This window comes from Onychostoma macrolepis, chromosome 16 (genome assembly GCF_012432095.1).
Source record: "Onychostoma macrolepis isolate SWU-2019 chromosome 16, ASM1243209v1, whole genome shotgun sequence".
Lineage (NCBI taxonomy): Eukaryota > Metazoa > Chordata > Actinopteri > Cypriniformes > Cyprinidae > Onychostoma > Onychostoma macrolepis.
The window spans coordinates 27,581,553-27,605,526 of NC_081170.1; the positions used below are offsets into that span (position 1 = coordinate 27,581,553).

Here is a 23,974-nt window from a genome sequence, read left to right on the forward strand (position 1 = left end):
TATTAATGGATGGCAGTGTTCAGTATATCCTTCAGCATTGTACAAGAAGTCACTAAAGCAGTGGTCTTTTCCACAAAACTAGGCAATGATTAATGAAAAGGCCTGTTCACTTCATCTTCCATTTATGGATGGTAAATTTGTTTCATTGTTGACAATCACCTTTTCAGAAAGCCTCTTACCCCTTTCAAAATACTTTTACTTCATGTGTTACATAGTACATGGACTTCATTCAGTACCTAGAATCAAATCAAAGAGTTGTTTCTTCTTTGAGATTTTATGTATTATCAATTTGGGGTGTAAAATAATGTTTACTTAGGTATGTTGAACCTAACCATATGTGTCAATTATTAACCAAAGTTATTAAACTGTTCAATTATTTTTGTGCATGGCCAAACAGAATAAAATGAAATAAATTGTATTGTGGACAAAGGAAAACTAAAACTAAACTAAAAACAGTGGCACATTTTAAATAATAAAGCCTGTCTAATTCAGAGTAAATGAGAGTGCATGCCCTCAGACAGTTGTTTGGCTCAACTGTGGGAGTGGATAATGACCTAACAAGATGGGAGTGGCCACACACCTGTCAGACCTGTTCCTGATACATGACTCCAGCAGGATTCTCCCATGCATTAGTTCTTTGTTCAACCTGTATTCGTCAAGCTGAATGAGGATGGCGGAAACACCGAACCCGGCCACTACCTCCTTTCCAGCGCCAACTATTTCTCTACCCCTTGGAATGGCAATATTGAGGACATATTCAGGGGCCCTAATTTGTTTGGAAATTGTAAGTGTTATTGTTTATAACTTTTTCAAGGCTTACTGGGTTAAAACTCTATAATTCACAAAGATGTATGTTGGATTATGGCAGTACAGCATACACCTTGATTTCTTGTGCAAGTCATACTAATAAGGCTATAGATATACAATTCATACTTGATACTCTGAAAGAATATAGTAATATTAAGTTTATTATGCCCGTACACACCAATCATAACAAATTTTGAGGTCTTTGAATTCAGAAAGCCTGTCTTACCTGTCAGCAAACTATGATGTTTTTAGTGGGTCGCAGTTTGCCTTAGGCCAAGTAACTAAACAATGACTTTATCCCATGATAATGCTGAAAATATCTAGTAATTGTTCATCTTTGAGTATTACTTATTTTCTAATATGCTATATAAAATTCAGTGGCTTCATATATATACTTTTTTTTTTTTCAATCAGGTGTTTGGAGGGTTGGTGTGGATATTAGTAGCATCGACGAATGTGTCTGTGCCATTGTTGCAGGGATGGGTGATGTTTGTGTCAGTAACCATGTTCATCTGTTCGTCTCTATACCTTGCCCTGTTTCTGCTGGGCCTGGCTGACAAGATTAACACTGACTGGAATTTCATGGTGAGTGTGTATGACTTAACAAATGCACAGAGCTAAGACTAATTTTAACACATTCATAGAGTGGACACTTTAGTGTAGATTATTGGACACTAATTGCCAGGAAAGTCATCCAAGTACAGTTTAGGGTTAAGCACCTGGCTCAAGGTCACAGGGTTGGCAAAACAGGAAATACCAGTGCTTGCAATACAGTTCTTAAAGTTCCATTTTTAGATAGGTTGGAGGATTTGTATTTGTTCAAGATAATTTTATATCCCAGGAGTTCATTATTATTCAAATTAACAGATCTTTATTTTTGTAATATGAAGGTCACTTTTAACCATATTCAAAACTATACCTTTTACTATGCCTGTATTGTTTCTTTTTTTTCTTTTATTGCATTTATGTACATATTGTATTTTTATAGATCCTGATTCTGTCCAAGATCAAGAAAATATGAAAATCCATTTTAAATCCATTACAATGTTAGAGTTTAACATTGTTAGCCAAAATTATTAGAACACTAGTATTTTCACCATCTAAGAAAATGGTTTTAAATCAGTTATTTCTATCTTTTGCTGTGTCAGTAGGAAATATCAGTTTACATTTCCAAACATTCATTTTGCCATTAGTTGTAATAATCCAGATTTTTTTAAGATTTTTGTTTGTACAAGGAGTCTGACAACAGCCAGTGCTCCACACAGAAATCTGATGAAGAAACAGACCAAATTGAGACAGACTAAATCCAGAAGATCTGTGGCAACATCTCCAAGATGCTTCAAGAAACCTACCTGCAAAGCTACCTGAAAACGATGCGCAAGTGCACCTAGGGCAAAAGCTACTTGCTGTCTCTGTTTGTTCTGTTTCTTCATGTAATTCCAGACAGACTGGATGATGATGAGATCAGATCTCTGTGTGGAGCACTGGCTGTATTACAATTAATTGCAAAATTAATGTTTGGAAATGTAAACTGTAAAAATGTAAATACACACACACACACACACATATATATATATATATATATATATATATATATACACAGTATCTCACAGAAGTGAGTACACCCCTTACATTTTTGTAAATATTTTATTATATCTTTCCATGTGACAACACTGAAGAAATGACATTTTGCTACAAAGTGTACAGCTTGTATAACAGTGTCCGCTCAAAATAACTCAGCACACAGCCATTAATGTCTAAACCACTGGCCACAAAAGTGAGTACACCCCTAAGTGAAAATGTCCAAATTGGGCCCAATTAGCCATTTTCTCTGCCCGGTGTCATGTGACTCGTTAGTGTTACAAGTACTGTGTCCCAATGTGCCTACTTATACTACGCCCTTAAAGTATGTACTCTTTTGGTGAAGAAAAAGTACACACTTTTGAGTGTGTAGCAGAAGAGTAGGCAAGCTTTGGGACATACTATCACGTCACACAACTGCGTCTTTAACGGACCGTTCATGTCGCATCTGTTACACGCACCCTGTCACTGTAAACTGGCCTATCAATTATCTTGTCGCAGTTAACATCCTTCACATTTCATTTAATTTAACTTCCTACTTTATTGGAGAAAAAAGAAGTAGTGTGTTGATCTGCCAGTCGCGGGTCTTTCATGCGGAGAACTCTGCTCATATTTTCTGCATAATGATGCATTTAAAAGTTAACGACCAAATGGATGTTTATAAAAGTTCACATTGCTGTTGCAGATGAAATATAACACGGATAACAATAAATAAATAGTTTTTACCAGTTCAAATGTTGATTATTAGTAACTCAGACCCCTTTTTGTAAACCTCTCTACATAAAGGTTGATCGCGCGCATCCGCTATGTTTGTAGTTTTTCTAACGCTTTTTATTCGTGTTTGTAGTTCTGGACTGAATCCTTTGCCAAAGCGCAATGGAATGTGGGCAATTACAATGGATTAGCCATTAGAGTGTGCTTGGATCCACACTTCAAAAATCGACCTGAAATAGTAGACCATCCGGGGACTTTTGGCATACTCTTTTTAACATACTATGCTTTGGGACACACTTATTGTAGTCTCACATACTATTTAGGATGGATAGTATGAACATTCGGGACGCAGGGATGGTCTCAGGTGCGAATGGGGAGCAGGTGTGTTAAATTTGGTGTTATCACTCTCACTCTCTCATACTGGTCACTGGAAGTTCAACATGGCACCTCATGGCAAAGAACTCTCTGAGGATTGCTGCAGAGGTTGAAGGGGTGGGGGTGTCAGCCTGTCAGTGCTCAGACCATACGCCGCACACTGCATCAAATTGGTCTGCATGGCTGTCATCCCAAAAGGAAGCCTCTTCTAAAGATGATGCACAAGAAAGCCCACAAACAGTTTGCTGAAGACAAGCAAACTAAGGACGTGGATTACTGGAACCATGTCCTGTGGTCTGATGAGACCAAGATAAACTTATTTGGTTCAGATGGTGTCAAGCGTGTGTGGTGGCAACCAGCTGAGGAGTACAAAGACAAGTGTGTCTTGCCTACAGTCAAGCATGGTGGTGGAAGTGTCATGGTCTGGGGCTGCATGAGTGCTGCCGGCACTGGGTAGCTACAGTTCATTGAGGGAACAATGAATGCCAACATGTACTGTGACATACTGAGGCAGAGCATGATCCCCTCCCTTTCAGAGACTGGGCTGCAGGGCAGTATTCCAACATGATAACGACCCCAAACACACCTCTAAGACGACCACTGCCTTGCTAAAGAAGCTGAGGGTAAAGGTGATGGACTGGCCAAGCATGTCTCCAGACCTAAACCTTATTGAGCATCTGTGGGGCATCCTCAAACGGAAGGTGGAGGAGCGCAAGGCCTCTAACATCCACCAGCTCAGTGATGTCATCATGGAGAAGTGGAAGAGGACTCCAGTGGCAACCTGTGAAGCTCTGGTGAACTCCATGCCCAAGAGGGTTAAGGCAGTGCTGGAAAATAATGGTGGCCACACAAAATATTGACACTTTGGGCCCAATTTGGACATTTTCACTTAGGGGTGTACTCACTTTTGTGGCCAGCGGTTTAGACATTAATGGCTGTGTGTTGAGTTATTTTGTATTATTTACACTGTTATACAAGCTGTACTCTCACTACTTTACATTGTAGCAAAGTGTCATTTCTTCAGTGTTGTCACATGAAAAGATATAATAAAATATTTACAAAAATGTGAGGGGTGTACTCACTTCTTTGAGATACTGTATAAACTATATATACAGTGGGGCAAAAAAGTATTTAGTCAGCCACCAATTGTGCAAGTTCTCCCACTTAAAAAGATGAGAGAGGCCTGTAATTTTCATCATAGGTGTACCTCAACTATGAGAGACAAAATGAGAAAAAAAAATCCAGAAAATCACATTGTAGGATTTTTAAAGAATTAATTGGTAAATTCCTCGGTAAAATAAGTATTTGGTCACCTACAAACAAGCAGGATTTCTGGCTTTCACAGACCTGTAACTTCTTCTTTAAGAGGCTCCTCTGTCCTCCACTCGTTACCTGTATTAATGGCATCTGTTTGAATTTGTTATCAGTATAAAAGACACCTGTCCACAACCTCAAACAGTCCAACTTCAAACTCCACCATGGCCAAGACCAAAGAGCTGTCAAAGGACACCAGAAACAAAATTGTAGACCTGCACCAGGCTGGGAAGACTGAATCTGCAATAGGTAAGCAGCTTGGTGTGAAGAAATCAACTGTGGGAGCAATTATTAGAAAATGGAAGACATACAAGACCACTGATAATCTCCCTCGATCTGGGGCTCCATGCAAGATCTCACCCCGTGGGGTCAAAATGATCACAAAAACTGTGAGCAAAAATCCCAGAACCACACGGGGGGACCTAGTGAATGACCTGCAGAGAGCTGGGACCAAAGTAACAAAGGTTACCTACCATCAGTAACACACTGCTCAAATCCTGCAATGCCAGATGTGTACCCCTGCTTAAGCCAGTACATGTCCGGGCCCGTCTGAAGTTTGCTAGAGAGCATTTGGATGATCCAGAAGAGGATTGGGAGAATGTCATATGGTCAGATGAAACCAAAATATAACTTTTTGGTAAAAACTCAACTTGTCGTGTTTGCAGAAGAAAGAATGCTGAGCTGTATCCAAAGAACACCATACCTACTGTGAAGCATGGGGGTGGAAACATCATGCTTTGGGGCTGTTTTTCTGCAAAGGGACCAGGACGACTGATCCGTGTAAACGAAAGAATGAATGGGGCCATGTATCGTGAGATTTTGAGTGAAAACCTCCTTCCATCAGCAAGGGCATTGAAGATGAAACGTGGCTGGGTCTTTCACCATGACAATGATCCCAAACATACCGCTCGGGCAACGAAGGAGTGGCTTTGTAAGAAGCATTTCAAGGTCCTGGAGTGGCCTAGCCAGTCTCCAGATCTCAACTCCATCGAAAATCTTTGGAGGGAGTTGAAAGTCCGTGTTGCCCAGCGACAGCCCCAAAACATTACTGCTCTAGAGGAGATCTGCATGGAGGAATGGGCCAAAATACCAGCAACAGTGTGTGAAAACCTTGTGAAGACTTACAGAAAACGTTTGACCTCTGTCATTGCCAACAAAGGGTATATAACAAAGTATTGAGATGAAATTTTGTTATTGACCAAATACTTATTTTCCACCATAATTTGCAAATAAATTCTTTAAAAATCCTACAATGTGATTTTCTGGATTTTTTTTTTCTCATATTGTCTCTCATAGTTGAGGTATACCTATGATGAAAATTACAGGCCTCTCTCATCTTTTTAAGTGGGAGAACTTTTGCACAATTGGTGTATATATATTATATATATATTAGTGCTGTCAATCGATTAAAAATGTAATTGCGTTAATCACAGTCATGGGCTGTGATTAATCATGATTAATCGCAAATTTAAAATACTAGGATTTACCTGTAAATGTGTTGAAAAAGAAATGCATGACAAACTGGTTTAAGGAAACAGAACCTTTCACACTTCCGCCAGGTATGAGACATAATACTTATTATTGTTTTATCATTATTCTTTTGTTTTTATTCAACCATTATCAGCCTTTAAACTGGCAATAAAACATTTACCAAGCCACATCACTTCAATCCCAGTATACATTTTCCCACCTATTATCAAAAGTATTTCTAAATAAATACAACAAACATTTCTTGCGGCCTTACGTGAAGTATTATGACAAAATGCATTATGAAGAAGAATTGGACCTGTTCTGCAGCTGCATTAGAGCTAATATTAGCATCATGTTTTATAAGACAATTTATGAGATTAATAGTACACTTTTACTCAGAACTCACTTCAAACCACCATCGAGTGTTTCTAATAACTTCCTTTTGCAATCACATGTGGAATTTGGTCATTTACTGTTGTTAAAATATGCTATTTATAGCCTTTTATATCGCTGCACAAATTAGCATTTCAGATGTACATATTCAATCTCAAGAAAATCACATACAGACCATATCTATCATAATCGTGTGTTTACTATCTTATATAGTCTATAGTGGCTGTTGTCATGTTTATTTCTGCTGTGTAAAAGCCTAAACATGTATGCTCAAACTCACGTTGTTTGTGATGCTACAACCGCCTCTCCGTTCTTAAGTTGCCAGGGATACATTCCAAGTAGGCCTATGATACACATTAGTAAAAGGATCTATTTTTATTTGTCTATATACACTTTGAGCGGCCGCGGTACATTAAAAAAGTAGCCCAAAAAACCCGCAACCCACGGCTCTGTAATTTTTTCCCGCGACTATATTTTCAAAATAGCCCACTTATGCGCAACACTGGTGCTGTACCCTCATCACACAATGATAGATAACCTTCCGCGCTGCAATGACGGCAAGGAGTTGAGGTCCAACCTTATCAAACGATTAATCTGCGTTAAAAAAATATTAACACGTAAATTTGTTTGGATTAATCGCATGCGTTAACGAAATAATGTTGAGACCCCTAATATACATACAGTATATATATACACATATACACATAAATACATACATATACATATAAATATTTCAGAATCGGAATATCAGATATTTCGTAATATAGCGAGTATGTTTATGAATATTAATAATAAAAAAGGAAAAACTAAATAAAAGCAATCCATGTGTCATACAGCGCTATCCTGGCTGCGGTGTGTCACATGACAAGCATGACGCGTCGCCATGGAAACAATAAGGCTATAAGTTCTAAAATAACGGTCGCCTAAAAAAACTCACGCCGGGGGCTCAGATAGAATATTTTAAACTCACGTGCGAAAGGGTTAAAAGTATTCCCGGTGAGAATGTAGTAAATCTGTGGTTTATTTATAAAGACAGCGCCTGTTTGAAAATGTGTTTCGCCGATTTCAGAGACGTGAGCATCATGCGATCGGCGGGCACTCAGTGGTCATGTATCCCAATGAGAGCAGCCTCAACTCGGCTAGGAAGCTAAAGACAAGTTGTTCCAGGTAATTTCGGTGGAAAAGTGGCTATTGACACCCTCCACAAAGAGGGTAAGTCACAGAAGGTCATTACTGAAAGGGCTTGCTGTTCACAGAGTGCTGTATCAAAGCATATTAAATGCAAAGTTGACTGGAAGAAAGAAATTGGATAGGAAAAGGTGCCACAAGCAACAGTGATGACCGCAAGCAAAGCCAATTCAAACACTTGGGAGAGCTTCACAAGGAGTGGACTGAAGCTGGAGTCAGTGCATCAAGAATCACCATGCTCAGACATCTTCAGGAAAAGGGCTATCAAGCCACTTTTGAAACAGAAACAACGTCAGAAGCATCTTACCTGGGCTAAGGAGAAAAAGAACTGGACTGTTGCTCAGTGGTCCAAAGTTCTCTTTTCAGATAAAAGTAAATTTTGCATTTCATTTGGAAATCAAGGTCTGGAGTCTGGAGGAAGACTGGAGAGGCACAGGATCCAAGCTGCTTGAAGTTTCCGAAGTCAGTGATGATCTGGGGTGCCGTCATGTCTGCTGGTGTCGGTCCAATGTGTTTTATCAAGTTCAAAGTCAATGCAGCCATCTACCAGGAGATTTTGGAGCACTTTATGCTTCCATCTGCTGACAAGATTTATGGCGATGCTGATTTCCTTTTCCAGCAGGACTTTAGCACCTGCCCACAGTGCCAAAACCACTTCCAAGTGGTTTGCTGACCATGATATTACTGTGCTTGATTGGCCAGCCAACATGCCTGACCTGAACCCCATATGGAATCTATGGGATAGTTTCAAGAGAAAGATGAGAAACAGTCGATCCAACAATACAGATGAGCTGAAGGCTCAATAGTGCCTCAGGCTGATCGCTTCCATGCCACACCTCACTGATGCTGTAATTTATGCTAAAGGAGCCCCGACCAAGTATTGAGTGCATAAATTAACATACTTTAAAGAACTTTAACTTTTCTGTTTTGCAAATCCTTTTTTGATTGATCTTAGGAAATATTCTAATATTTTGAGATACTGGATTTATGACTTTCATGAGCTGTAAGCTCTAATCATCAAAATTAAAACAAAATTTTTTTGAAATGTTTTACTTTACATGTAATGAATCTAGAATATATGAAAGTTTCACTTGTTGAAATAAATTTACAAAAAACAAAAATGAACTTTTTCACGATATTCAAATTTAAGACGCACCCATATATATATACAGTGAGGAAAATAAGTATTTGAACACCCTGCTATTTTGCAAGTTCTCCCACTTAGAAATCATGGAGGGGTCTGAAATTGTCATCGTAGGTGCATGTCCACTGTGAGAGACATAATCTAAAAAAAAATCCAGAAATCACAATGTATGATTTTTAACTATTTATTTGTATGATACAGCTGCAAATAAGTATTTGAACACCTGAGAAAATCAATGTTAATATTTGATACAGTAGCCTTTGTTTGCAATTACAGAGGTCAAACGTTTCCTGTAGTTTTTCACCAGGTTTGCACACACTGCAGGAGGGATTTTGGCCCACTCCTCCACACAGATCTTCTCTAGATCAGTCAGGTTTCTGGCCTGTCGCTGAGAAACACGGAGTTTGAGCTCCTCCAAAGATTCTCTATTGGGTTTAGGTCTGGAGACTGGCTAGGCCACGCCAGAACCTTGATATGCTTCTTACAGAGCCACTCCTTGGTTATCCTGGCTGTGTGCTTGGTCATTGTCATGTTGGAAGACCCAGCCTCGACCCATCTTCAATGCTCTAACTGAGGGAAGGAGGTTGTTCCCCAAAATCTCGCAATACATGGCCCCGGTCATCCTCTCCTTAATACAGTGCAGTCGCCCTGTCCCATGTGCAGAAAAACCCCAAAGCATGATGCTACCACCCCATGCTTCACAGTAGGGATGGTGTTCTTGGGATGGTACTCATCATTCTTCTTCCTCCAAACACGTTTAGTGGAATTATGACCAAAAGTTATATTTTGGTCTCATCTGACCACATGACTTTCTCCCATGATTCCTCTGGATCATCCAAATGGTCATTGGCAAACTTAAGTCGGGCCTGGACATGTGCTGGTTTAAGCAGGGGAACCTTCCGTGCCATGCATGATTTCAAACCATGACGTCTTAGTGTATTACCAACAGTAACCTTGGAAACGGTGGTCCCAGCTCTTTTCAGGTCATTGACCAGCTCCTCCCGTGTAGTTCTGGGCTGATTTCTCACCTTTCTTAGGATCATTGAGACCCCACGAGGTGAGATCTTGCATGGAGCCCCAGTCCGAGGGAGATTGACAGTCATGTTTAGCTTCTTCCATTTTCTAATGATTGCTCCAACAGTGGACCTTTTTCACCAAGCTGCTTGGCAATTTCCCGTAGCCCTTTCCAGCCTTGTGGAGGTGTACAATTTTGTCTCTAGTGTCTTTGGACAGCTCTTTGGTCTTGGCCATGTTAGTAGTTGGATTCTTACTGATTGTATGGGGTGGACAGGTGTCTTTATGCAGCTAACGACCTCAAACAGGTGCATCTAATTTAGGATAATAAATGGAGTGGAGGTGGACATTTTAAAGGCAGACTAACAGGTCTTTGAGGGTCAGAATTCTAGCTGATAGACAGGTGTTCAAATACTTATTTGCAGCTGTATCATACAAATAAATAGTTAAAAAATCATACATTGTGATTTCTGGATTTTTTTTTTAGATTATGTCTCTCACAGTGGACATGCACCTACGATGACAATTTCAGACCCCTCCTTGATTTCTAAGTGGGAGAACTTGCAAAATAGCAGGGTGTTCAAATACTTATTTTCCTCACTGTATATATATATATTTTTTTTTCCTTCAAAAATCAACACAGAGTGTGGCTTCTGTGCCACCTTTCATTTAGTAAAAATAAACAAACAAATAAATAAAAATCAGAACAGGCACAATTCAGAAAGTACTGGCATTGTCAGCATATAGACACAGGACACAGAGGTAAGTGCAATATAGTGAACAGGTTTATTGACACGTAGCAGAGGGGAATGAGAAGAGCTGAAGGTCCGGTTGAGCAGGCGGGGAATAGGAATGCCAATGGGGTTTATCGGAGTGTAAAAGTCCTTTTTCTTATTCCAGGGGATCCAGAGGGAACAGCGGAGCGTGGAGACGGTGGAGAACTGGAGCGTTAGAGAACACAGGAGCAACTGGTAAGTAGACAAACAGGTAAGTGGGTCAAGTTAGTCAACACAGTAAGTTTGAGACCAGACAGTGAGTGAACGGGAGGAGTGCAGGGATATAGTGTTGTAGATGAGTGTTGCCAGGTGGCGGTGATTAGTAATCCGGGGATTGGGATCTGGTGAGTGTGGTTAGTGGAGACTGCGGTGACTGAGGTGACTCTCTGACAGTACCCCCTCCTCCAGGGGTGGCTCCTGAAGCCCTATTACGGTGACAAGGTTGGCCACGGCCTCTGGGTGCGGGATGGTCAGGGTGGTTAAGGTGAAATTCGGCCAGGAGAGAGGGATCCAGCACATCATCCCGGGCCACCCAGGACCTCTCCTCCGGCCCATATCCCTCCCAGTCCATCAGATATTCCAGGCGACCGCCCCGTCGCCGAGAGTCCAAGATTTCCTGCACCCTGTAGACTAAGGGCTCCTCGAGGATTTCGGGAGGAGGAGGTACAGCAGGCTCGTCAGGATCTGTGACAGAGGGAGAGACAGGCTTGAGGAGTGAAACATGGAATGATGGATGGATACGATACCGTGCAGGGAGTTGGAGACGGAAGGTGACCTCATTTATCTGCCTCTCGATGGTAAAGGGACCGATATAGCAGGGACTCAGCTTCCGGCAAGGCAGGTGGAGACACAGATCCCGGGTGGAGAGCCAGACTTTGTCTCCAGGATGATAGACTGGGGTGGAAGACAGACGGGCATCTGCGTAGGTCTTGTATCCCCGCACTGCTTGCTGGAGTTGGACATGAGCCGAGTCCCAAACTCTCTCGCTCGCACGGAACCAGTGGTCGACAGCTCGTCGGAGGGTTCTTCGGTCCAGGGAAACAGAGGGGGTTGGTAGCAGAGTATGCACTGGAAAGGGGTGAGGCCGGTGGTGGTTTGCTTGAGGGAGTTTTGTGCATACTCGGCCCATGGGAGGAAGCGGTTCCAGCTGTGTTGGTTGTCATGACAGTAGGCCCGGAGATATCGCCCAATTTCCTGAATCTTCCGCTCAGTCTGGCCGTTAGTCTGGGGGTGATATCCTGAGGATAGACTGACGGTGACACCGAGGAGCTTGAAGAAAGTCTTCCAGACACGGGAGATAAACTGTGGCCCACGGTCGGAGACGACATCCTCCGGGATGCCGAAGGTGTGGAAGAGATTATGGAAGAGGGCCTCTGCAGTTTCGAGGGCGGTGGGTAAACCTCGAAGGGGAATTAACTTGCAGGCTTTGGAGAACCTGTCAACTGCCACGAGAATGCAAATATACCCTTCTGACTTGGGGAGATCTGTGACAAAGTCGACTCCGACGTGGGACCAGGGGCGACGTGGAATGGGTAATGGGACTAACTTTCCGGTGGGTAAGTGATGGGGAGTTTTGGAGATGGCGCAGACTGAACATCCACGAACGTACTGGGAGACTTCCCAGGCCATCCTGGGCCACCAGTACCGTGCTTGGAGGAGAGAGAGAGTCCGCTGGCTGCCTGGGTGTCCAGAGCCCGGGGAAGCATGTAGGGAGCCCAGAAGGGAAGTTCTCAAGGAGGTGGGCACGTAGGTCTTACCCTCTGGGCCTCCCAGCGGAGCGGGTTCAGTGATGGAAGCGAGGCAAATCTGTTCGTCCAGGGCCCACTGAATGTGGCTCACAAGGATGGCTGGAGGGAGTATGGGTTCAGGTGTTGAAGGTTCGTTGGGGCCATGGAGGCGTGTGAGGAAATCCGCCTTGACATTCTTATCTCCGAGTCGATACATGATGGTAAACTGGAACCGGGTGAAGAAGAGGGCCCAGCGAGCCTGCCGGGGGTTCAACCTCTTAGCACTTCAGAGATATTCCAGGTTTTTGTGGTCAGTGATGACCGTAAAGGGGTGTTGAGCTCCCTCCAGCCAATCTCCATTCCTCCAGTGCCAGTTTAATGGCGAGCAGCTCCCGATTGCCAATATCGTAATTCCGCTCCGCTGGGGAAAGCTTCCTGGAGAAGTAAGCGCAAGGGTGGAGTCGGGGAGGCTCTTCGTGGGATGGAGACAGCACTGCTCCCACGCCGGTGGTAGAGGCATCCCCTTCTACTATGAAAGGTAGTTGGGGATCAGGATGTGAGAGGATGGGAGCAGTGCAGAATGCCTCCTGGAGCTTCTTGTAGGCGGCTCGAGCTTCGGAGTTCCAGGACAGAGACTTGGGTTTCTGACGGAGCATGGAAGTGAGGGAGGCTGAGAGGAAACTGAAGTTCAGAATGAACCTCCGGTAGAAATTTGCGAGGAATCGTTGAAGTTCCTTAACAGACTGAGGCTGGGGCCGGTCCCGGATGGCTTGGACCTTCCCCTGGTCCATCTGGATCCCATCCGCACTGAGGATGTAGCCGTGGAACTGAATCATGGGGTGTTGGAACTCGCATTTCTCGAGCTTCAGGTAGAGGTGGTGTTTCCTGAGTTGGTGTAGGACCTGCGTCACGTGCTGGCGATGTTCGGCCAGGTTCCGGGAGTAGATCACGATATCGTCTATGTACACGATGACAAATCGGTGGAGAAACTCCCGGAACACCTCGTTCATAATCCCCTGGAAGACGGACGGAGAGTTGGAAAGGCCATACGGCATGACCCGATATTCGTAGTGGCCTGAGTGGGGTAATGAACGCCGTCTTCCACTCGTCGCCTTCCTGAAATGACATGACGTGGGGTGAGCAGTTGTACCGTTAAAAGTGGAGGGGTATAGATAGCAGGCTCTAATTGGAGGGTACTCACCGCTGGGTGTGGGGGGCGAGAGGGGCACCCCCGAATGAAGTGCCCCGAAACTCCACAGTAGAGGCACCGTCCCGTGGCGATACGTCGAGCACATTCAGCTCGTGAGAGGCGATTGGTATCCATTTGCATGGGTTCTGGTACCGGAAGACAGGCAGCTGGTGAGGACGGAGAATGAGCGGTTATGTCCGGCTGACATGCCGTGAGACGCTGGGAGATCTTAACGGCCTTTTGCATAAAGCTCTCCACACCAACTGTGTCATCATATATCACCATCTGGGCTCTGATCTGTGGATCCAAGCCCTGACGGTAAGCGGTGAGTAGCGCCGCCTCGTTCCATCCACACGAGGCCGCCAGTGTACGGAACTGCAGAGTATAGTTCCTGGTGGAAGAATCTCCCTGACGGAGGCGGATGAGTTGGTCGGCAATGGAGAGCGAGCCGGTATATAGGCCGAAGACCTCCTTAAAATGGGAAGAGAAAGCATCGAAAGAGTTAATTATAGTGCTTTGTGAGTTCCAAATGGCTCGTACCCAGAGCAATGCCCAGCCGGCCAGTAGGGAGATCAGGAAGGCAACCTTAGCCCATTCGCTGGAGAATTTATGGGATTGCATCCCTATGTAGAGTGAAACCTGGAGTAAGAAACCGCTACATTCAACCGCCTCACCTGAATAGTTGGCAGGGATGGCCATGGGACTGGCAGAGGCAGATAGAGGGTGTGTGACCAGAGAGAGAGCTGTTCGAAGAGCGCTGACCAGCTCTTCGAGGGAAGCCGCAGCGGCGGGGTTCGGGAGCTCCATCTCCTGTCGTCGGTTTTGGGTCTAGTCTTCTGTCAGCAGATAGACACAGGACACAGAGGTAAGTGCAATATAGTGAACAGGTTTATTGACAAGTAGCAGAGGGGAATGAGAAGAGCTGAAGGTCCAGGTGAGCAGGTGGGGAATAGGAATGCCAGTGGGGTTTATCTGAGTGTGAAAGTCCTTTTCCTTATTCCAGGGGATCCAGAGGGAGCGCAGGAGTGGTGGAGAACACAGGAGCAACTGGTAAGTAAACAAACAGGTAAGTGGGTCAGGTTAGTCAACACAGTAAGTTTGAGACCAGACAGTGAGTGAACAGGAGGAGTGCAGGGATATAGTGTTGTAGATGAGTGTTGCCAGGTGGCGGTGATTAGTAATCCGGTGATTGGGGTCTGGTGATTGGGGTCTGGTGAGTGTGGTTAGTGGAGACTGCGGTGACTGAGGTGACTCTCTGACAGGCATAACTGGTTATCAGTTATTTTTTGAAAGATGAACATTTATATCTCATGTTTAACCACTACAGAGACATCAGAGCCAGTGGCAAATGTCAGAAGGACTAGCCAAGGTTATGATCCTCTCAGCGGGATACATGAGCACTAAGTGCCCGTTGATCGCGTGAACCTCACGTCTCTGAAATCAGCGAAGAACATTTCCAAGTAGGCGCTGTCTTTTTAAATAAACAGCAGATTTCAGTTTTAAACAACTACATTCTCGCCTTAAATACTTTTAAAACTACATTTCATGACACAATAACAGTAATATTTAAAAAATAAATAATAATAATAATAATAATAATAATAATAATATGTGAATAAATGGTGGTTAAAATACGATGGTGCGTGAACTCAACCAATCAGCATGTTCAGCACCCAAGTCCCACCCCCGAAAGTTCCGGACCTTTGAAAAAGTACTATCTCATGAGCAGGGGCTTTCTGAGGGGCAAATTTTTACCCTGAACTTTATTTAGATCCTGGTTCCTGCAGTGGAAACACACCGAGGACACCCCAAAGTCCTGGGGAAAGTTTCTGCGGTGTAAACAGGCTTTTAGTGGGGTATTTTCAAACTCTTATGTTACATTAACATTTTCAAGCTGAAAAAAAAGGAAGAAAAATATGAAATAGAAATAAGAGGAATTTTAAAACAGCCCTACAGGCTGTAGATTATTAGGCCTTGGCTCAGATCACTCTAATAGCAAGACTTGGTGTTATAGAATAAGCACTGTGCCAATTTTCAGTACTGGATAAACAGTTTACTAAACAATTTAAAAGGCTCAACACACAAACATATACAGTACTGTGCAAAAAAAAAAAAAAAAAGCCTTTTTAAAGCCTTAGTCATCTTTAGCTGTACTGTTTCAGTAGGAAATAACATTTTACATTTCCAAACATGCCTTTTCTCATTAATTGTAATAACCAGTGAGATTTTTGTATGCATAAGTAATCTGACAACAGCCAGTATGCTCCACACAGAGATCTGATCTCACCACCATCGGGTCTGTCAGGAATGAGACGAAGAAATGGAAAAATAAATGAATATTTGGTGTGACCATATTGCATATAAAACAGGTTTTGTCCTTGGTTCACTTGCACATAGTTGTTCAGGTATAGATTTTCAGTATAGGTTTCTTTAAGCATCTTGGAAATGTTGACACAGTCCTTCTGAAAATTGAATGAATTGAATGAATGAATGAATTTATTTAGAAATATAATCTGACAGGATTATCTGAAATATAGCCTTTGATCCATTGATCTGTACACATCATAAACTCAAATTGTCTCCCATTGTTTACAGGACATGTTCTACCATTTCATCGCTTTGCTGTTTTATTTTGGAGCATTTTTGCTGGAAGCTACAGTTTCATCTGCGGGTACATATGCAAACAGCACCTGCATACGCAGACCTCGTGGCAACATAATAACATTTCTGGACTATAGAGAATATAACATTAATGTCGCTGCTGCGGTGAGTTGTTAACACTACCTTTCTTTTCCCTTGATTTTCATTGATTGTAATTTTCAGATTCAGCAATTGGAGATTTTGTTATATACAAAGAACCATCCCATGTGTATACAGCTTTCTTTCTTCAGATGAACACAAACTTAGAGTTTCAGAAAAAAATAATCCATCTTTCTGCATATAATGCAAGTGTATGGCATGTCCAAAGATGATGCTTCAAAAAGTACACAAAGAGAAGACGACAGTAACCCAAATAACACCTGCTGATGTCTTCTTAAGTGGAACAATAGGCATGTGTATGAAACAAACAATTCATTTTCATTTTTAATTTTAGTGTATTTTTTTACTTTACTGTTGTGCCACCTTATGCTTCCTTATTTGTACCTTATGATACAAATAGCCCAAAATAATACTTAAGTACAGTAATTAAGTAAAATTACTCAAGTATTTTACACCCCTGCTCACAGTACAATCAACTTATACATTTTTCTAGCATGCATGCTGAACCGCAGGAACACTTTTATAAGCAGAAAAAGCTCATGGCATCAGTTGAGCTAGTGTTGCTATCTTTGAGTGAACACACCCAGAGTCACAATTTGTACAACTTTCTGGAGCTACTTATAACAATCTCTGCATATTAAGCAGGGTAGGACAAAACAAGTATTTTATAGTTTCTGTATTGAAAGAAATCACACTAATAAACAACCAAAGTTGCCAGAACCCTATTGTTTTCATACAGAGTTTCTTATTAGGGGCCAAGCACCAAAAGTGTGAAGGAACCTATTGTATCCGTTGCCGTTTTTCTTCTTCTTCTTCTTCCACTCTTGATTCTATGGCAGCCCATAGAACTTCTTGCAGGAAAGTTATGAAATTTGGCACACTGATAGAGAACAGTATGACCTGTCATCATAGCAAATTTGTAGTCTCTAACTCAATCCCTCTAGCGCCACCAACTCTCCCAAGTTGCACTTATGTTTATGCTAATAACTTTTGAACCGTAAAGCAGAAAATTTTAATTATTTTTTCTCTGAATCCTTGGCTCAAGCATAGTCAAATGAACACCAAAATTTAAAATTCTTAAGGTCAATTTTTTTCACAAATTTTAATAGTTCGAAAAACCTTTTTCTCTTCGAACTCGTCCTGGATGGTCTGTCTGATTTTCACCAAAATTGGCTCAGATCATCTTCAGACCAAGCTGGCAAAAAGTTATCAAAAGATTTTTGATAGACCCATCTGTTCTCGAAACCCGCACAAACGGCTCTGATGAAAAGCTTGCTAAATCAGACTTGAGGCTATATATCTTCAGGCAACCTGCACAGTTTTGGTACAGTGCCACCTAGTGGTCAGGAGATATGAAAAGTTAGTATTTTCACTTATAACTTCTGAATGGTTTGGCCAAAAATCACAAAACTGGTCTGTTTAGATTCAGTGTAGCATACCAAGTTGAATGATAACCAATTTTCCAATGTCAGCCATTTTGGACATCGGCCATTTTGAATTTTGAATTTTGTTGTCCAATGCTATATTTTACGAACACATTAACGTATCGTTATGGAACTACTCAAAAAGTTTAAGGGCAGCGCCACCATGTGATCAAAAGTTATAATGAAATTTGCAAAAATGATAATAACTTTTGAGTATATTAGCCTATTGTAATGAAACTGGTCTCAATATATTCTTTAGGTCATGCTGAGAACACAAATACCATTTTTTATTTATATTTTTTGCCATATTCAGCTGAACTTCCTGCCCGCCATTTTGACTTATGTTGAAAACCTACTTTTTCGAACTCCTCCTATTGTCCAAAATTGTCTGAATTTCACCAAATTTGACTCGGATCATCTTCAGAACATACCGACAAAAAGATATCAAAAGCTTTTTGAAAGACCAAACCGTTTTCGAATAACGCATCAATGAAATTGTTGGATTCAAAACTGCATCTGAGAGTGTATCTCTGCAAAGCTTTGACATACTGACACCAAACTTTGAATGTGCCATTAGGCCCTTTCGCACCGCAGGAACCTTTTCATAGTACCCGAACTAATTGTGGAACTACCCACTTTTTGGCGTGTTCGCACCGCGGGAACTAGGAACTGTTTTAGTTCCCGGAACTCCGTTTGAGGAACTAAATTAGCTCCTACTTCAGAGTAGGGTCTAAAACAGTTCCATAGGAACTATCGTGACGTAAGTGTACGCTGATTGGCTAAACGCGTACGGAAACACCCTCACCCGCCATGATTTAAAACGCCGTGTAAACACATACTGTGTAAACATCGCATCAACTTATATTTCGCAAGAATGGAGAACAGCGATAGATGGACAGACGCTGAAGTGCAGGCACTTTTGAACATTTTGAACTTCTTTCCGATCTTTCAGTCGCTTGACGTATAAGTTACGTCGACATTCCATGTCCATTATTGTGAACCCCGCAAGACACAACAAAAACACAGCTCCGATCACAGAGTCCTCCATCCTCCTGTTGTTAACGTTATTCTTCTTTGTTTTCGTTGTTGAACGCCGCGCACAAATGACGTCGCTGTCGACCGGCTTACGTCACTTCTTAGTACCCACTGTCGGTGCGAATGCAACCCTTTAAATGGTACTGGGAAATAGTTCGCGCAAAATAGTCCCAGTACTTTAGTACTGTACTTTTAGTTCTGGAACTAAAGCGGTGGGAAAGGGGCTATTGTCACCTCCCACTGACCACGCCACATCAGTTTGGTAACAGCGCCACCTATTGGTCAAAAGTGATAAACCATTCATATAAAGCCATTAACCATTGATAATGCAATTTTCATAAAATGCTAATAACTTTTGATTAATTTAGCCTATTGTAATAAAAATGGTCTCAAAATATTCCTTGGGTCATGCAGAAAAAAATAGATATCAATATTGCCATCGCAGCTGAACGTAATGTCTGCCATTTTTATTTATGTTTAAAACATAAATTAGTATAAATGTATAAAATGAGCTAAAAGAGAGATTGAACTCAGACTAAAAGTAAAAAAAAAAAAAAATCAAATGCCCATGAGAAGGATGCAATACTAATGCAATAATAGAATTAGCAAAGTTAAGGAATGACCATTGGGCAGTGAAATGCTCAGTGTCAGAAAAAAACTGGTGGAGAAGAAAAGACACGTTAACTGCAAAATAATTAAGAATCAAGGTGAAGAATTAGGTGTGAAACCATCCGGAATCATTTAGTCCCCAGCGCTACCCTTTTCCAGAACTGCAACCTTCCTGAAGTCTCCAGAAGTGCAATGTGTCAGGTTCTCAGAGACCTTGCTTGGGTAAAAAATGCTAAACAATAACCCTCACTTAATAAGAATAACATGCTGAAGTGTTGTGAAATACATGAAGACTGATTTTGTATAGGCTTTATGGACAGATAAGTTGAGAGTGACTCTTGAAGGACCAGCATCACATCCTCTTGTACCACTGTTTGAAGAATTTATCTTCCAGAATCTGGTAGTAAGTTTTAGGAGCTCATTTTTATTCCATCTCCTATCCTGAAAAGTCTGTCTTGCAGAGATTGACTAAAATGAGCTCCTAAAACTTATTTTCAGATAATAAATCAGCATATGAGAATTATTTCTAAAGGGTCATGTTGACACTGAAGACTGGAGTAATGGCTGATGAAATTTCAGCTTTGCATCACTGAAATAAATAATATTTTAAAGTATATTAAAACGGAAAATCAATATTAGAAATCAAAATAATATTTTGCAGTATTACTGTTTTTCTGTATATCTTTATTGATTGACTGATTTGGAACTATTCAGTATTTCCATACTATCCTACCTTTACCATTAACCTTCTAAAGCAGAAACAAAATTTGAGTTTTTATGTGAGCCATGCTTGGAGCAATTATAAATAAATAAATACATACATACATAAAATTGTATTACACACAGTACGTAAATAATAGTGTTATTAATAAAAGTGTTATTATAATAGTGTTATTTTCTTTCTCCACAGATATTTTCATTTATAGTGACTTTGTGTTATGGCTGTAGCATGTTCATGGGCTTCAGGAGATGGAGAAAATAGCACACAAAAATGAAGCATATGTAACCGATTCATAACACAATATCAAATGTAAACTGTACTCTTATGGACATTACACAAGGTGATAATGTTTCACCACAATGTCTCTAGGGACTTTATTCACATTAAAGTAGAGATTCATTTTAATTATTTTTAGTTGTATTTTCTTATTTGTATTTTAATATATATATATATATATATATATATATATATATATATATATAATATGTATTATATGTATATGTATGTATATAATTGTCTGCGTGTTCTTGTCTCTGTGTACTGGAAGCTTATGTCACTAAAACAAATTCCTTTTATGCGCAAGCATACTTGGCAATAAAGCTCTTTCTGATTCTGATGTATATGTGTGTGACCCTGGGCCACAAAACCAGCCTTAAGTGTCAATTTTTCGAAATTGAGATTTATACATTTAAACTTTTATGGTTTGTTAGGATAGGACAATATTTGGCGAGATACAATTATTTGAATATCTCGAATCTGAGGGTGCAAAAAAATCTAAATATTGAGAAATATCGCCTTTAAAGTTGTCCAAATGAAGTCCTTAGCAATGCATATTACTAATCACAAGTTGATATATTTATGGTAGGAAATTTACAAAATATCTTCATGGAACATGATTTTACTTAATATCCTATTGATTTTTGGCATAAAAGTAAAATCTATAATTTTGACCTATACAATGTATTTTTGGCTATTGCTACAAATATAACCGTGCTACTTAAGACTGGTTTTGTGATCCAGGGTCACTCTCTCACACACACTCTCTCACTCACGCACGCACACACGCACACACACACACATGTCTGGTTTGCTATCCTTGTGGGGACTCTCCATAGGCGTAATGGTTTTTATACTGTACAAACTGTATGTGCTATTGCCCTACACCAACCCTACACCTAAACCTACCCCTTTCAAGAAACTTTGTGCATTTTTAGAATTTCAAAAAAACACCATTTAGTATGTTTTTTAAGCCTTTTAAATTACGGGGACATAGGCAGTGTCCTCGTAAACCACCTTCAAATTGTAATACCTCTGTCATACCCATGTCATTATACAAATTTTGTCCCCGTAAACCACAAAAACCAGTACACACAGAGGAAAGTATTCACAACGCTTCACTCTTTCCACATTTTGTTATATTACGGCATCCTGTTTCTACGGGTTATCCTTGAGATGTTTCTACGACTTGATTGGAGTCCACCTGTGGTAAATTCAGTTGATTGGACATGATTTGGAAAGGTACACTCCTGTCTATATTAGGTCCCACAGTTAACAGTGCATGTCAAGAAACCAAACCAAGCTAAGCCAAGACAGGATTGTATCAAGGCACAGATCTGGGGAAGGGTACGGAAAAACTTCTGCAGCATTGAAGGTTCACAGAAGCATGTAGTCTCTGTTACCCTTAATGGAAGAAGTTTGAAAGAACCAGGACTCTTCCTAGAGCTGGCCTCATGGCCAAACTGAGCAATTGGTGGAGAAGGGCCTTGTTTAGACTGGTGACCAAGAACCTGATGGTCACTCTAGTTGAGCTCCATGATTACATATGCAGATGGGAGAAACCTACAGAAGGACAAACATCACTGCAACACTCCACCAATTTGGGCTTTATGGCGGTGTGGCCAAACTCAATCCTCTCCTCAGTGAAGACGCATGAAAACACACTTGGAATTTTAAAAAAAATAAATAAAAAGCACCTAAAGGACCCTCAGACTCTGAGAAACAAGATTCTTGTTGCTGTAATGAAAACCTAGTCCAGAGCATTCAGAACCTCAGACTGGGCAGAAGGTTCACCTTCCAACAGGACAATGACCCCAAGCACACAGCAAGAGTAGCCTATAGACAACTCTGTGAATGTCCTTGAAGCCAGCCACAGCCTGGGATTTAACCCAATCAAATATTTCTGGAGAAACCTGAAAATATGCATCTGCCCACATCCAACCTGACAGAACTTGAGAGGTGAAGAGGCGAGGAGAAGAATGGCAGATAATTGGCAAATGATGATGATCAAAAAGATTTCAGGCTGTAATTGGTGCCAAAGATGCTTCAACAAAGTATTGAGTAAAGGCTTTGATAATTCCTTGGACTTCATGGCTTGGTTTGTGCTCTGACAGGCACTGTTAACTGTGGGACCTTATATAGACAGGAGTGTACCTTTCCAAATCGTGTCCAATCAACCGAATTTACCACAGGTGGACTCCAGTCAAGTTGTAGAAACATCTCAAGGATGATCAGTGGAAACAGGATGCCATAATATAACAAAATTATGAAAAAAACAAAAAAACAATTAACTTAATCCATTTTGGAATAAGGCTGTAACATAACAAAATGTGGAAAAATTTAAGCGCTGTGAATAGTTTCCGGATGCACTATACATATACATATATATAGGTGATTTGGGTGAATTATACACAGTAATAATAACATTTTTATTGTTTTAAGAGGTTATTGGTAAACTTCATTGGTGGCCTGAGAGGGCTAATATTTTATATTTTTCTTGAATGGTAGATTTTGATTTGACCTTCTGGATTATTTTAATTTCTATACATATTTTTAGTCCCAAAAAGAAATTGTAAAGATATTTTTATTTTGCTCCTGTATTAGCTATTGCTCTAACAACACCAAGGCAAACGCTATTTGTTTTTTCATGGAAAATGTGCTGTAAACTTACACAAGTTAAATGCAAATATGTAATATGCATAATGTTTAATAAGTTTTTTTTTCTTTTTTCTTTACCTAACTGATTTATGTTGTATAGCTTTAATAAAACTTTTTAGTTTTATTTATTTATTTATTTTATTCCTAATAGACTGTGTGCAATTTCCTGGTTTGGTGGAATTTGACTCTGTTAAACCCTGTTTTTAAATACCATCTACCAAATGATATTAACCACTAGAGGGCCTACTTTAAAAAAAAAAAAACACAGATGCCTGCTTCCTGGCAGCAAATGTCCACCCCTTTTCCCTCAGCCTCATGAAGAACTATGGAAGTTACTGTAATCAGCAAAATATTTGGTCTATGAATAAGCATTTTCAAAAACTGGGTATAATGAGGTGGTAGTATTTTACACACCCTTCAACTATCAATCATTACAAAACAATTAAAAAAAAATGTAAAAGTACCATCTACCAAATTGTATTAACCACTAGAGGGACTGCTTTGCAAAAATAAATAAATAAATAAATAAAAATTAATAAAAAAATAAAATAAAGAGCAGATGCCTGGTTCCTTAATATCAGTAGATTGACATTTGTTTCCTTTGTCCCTTAACCCTTGCTTTTCTGGTTAAGCTTTAAATCACAGTACTGCGCATTTGTCATATTTTATTTAATATTGCCAAAATTATCCACAAATAATGTTTTTTTTTCACTCAAAAGCTGAGGTGCATACTTAGGTGCACTCAGGGGCGTAGCAAGCTTTTCAAAAGTGGTTTGTTTGTTAACAATAAAAACGATGA

General features: G+C 40.7%; 1 protein-coding gene across 1 annotated transcript; it reads left to right on the forward strand.

Annotated features, from left to right (window-relative positions):
* The first annotated feature begins 646 nt into the window (after positions 1–646).
* On the forward strand, positions 647–22,682 carry mal2 (mal, T cell differentiation protein 2). The gene is made up of 4 exons (XM_058747437.1): positions 647–784; positions 1,222–1,392; positions 16,288–16,458; positions 20,431–22,682. Exons 1-4 carry the CDS (start codon positions 665–667, stop codon positions 20,500–20,502), a joined length of 534 nt encoding a protein of 177 aa, XP_058603420.1. The 5' UTR covers positions 647–664; the 3' UTR covers positions 20,503–22,682.
* Positions 22,683–23,974: the final 1,292 nt, after the last annotated feature.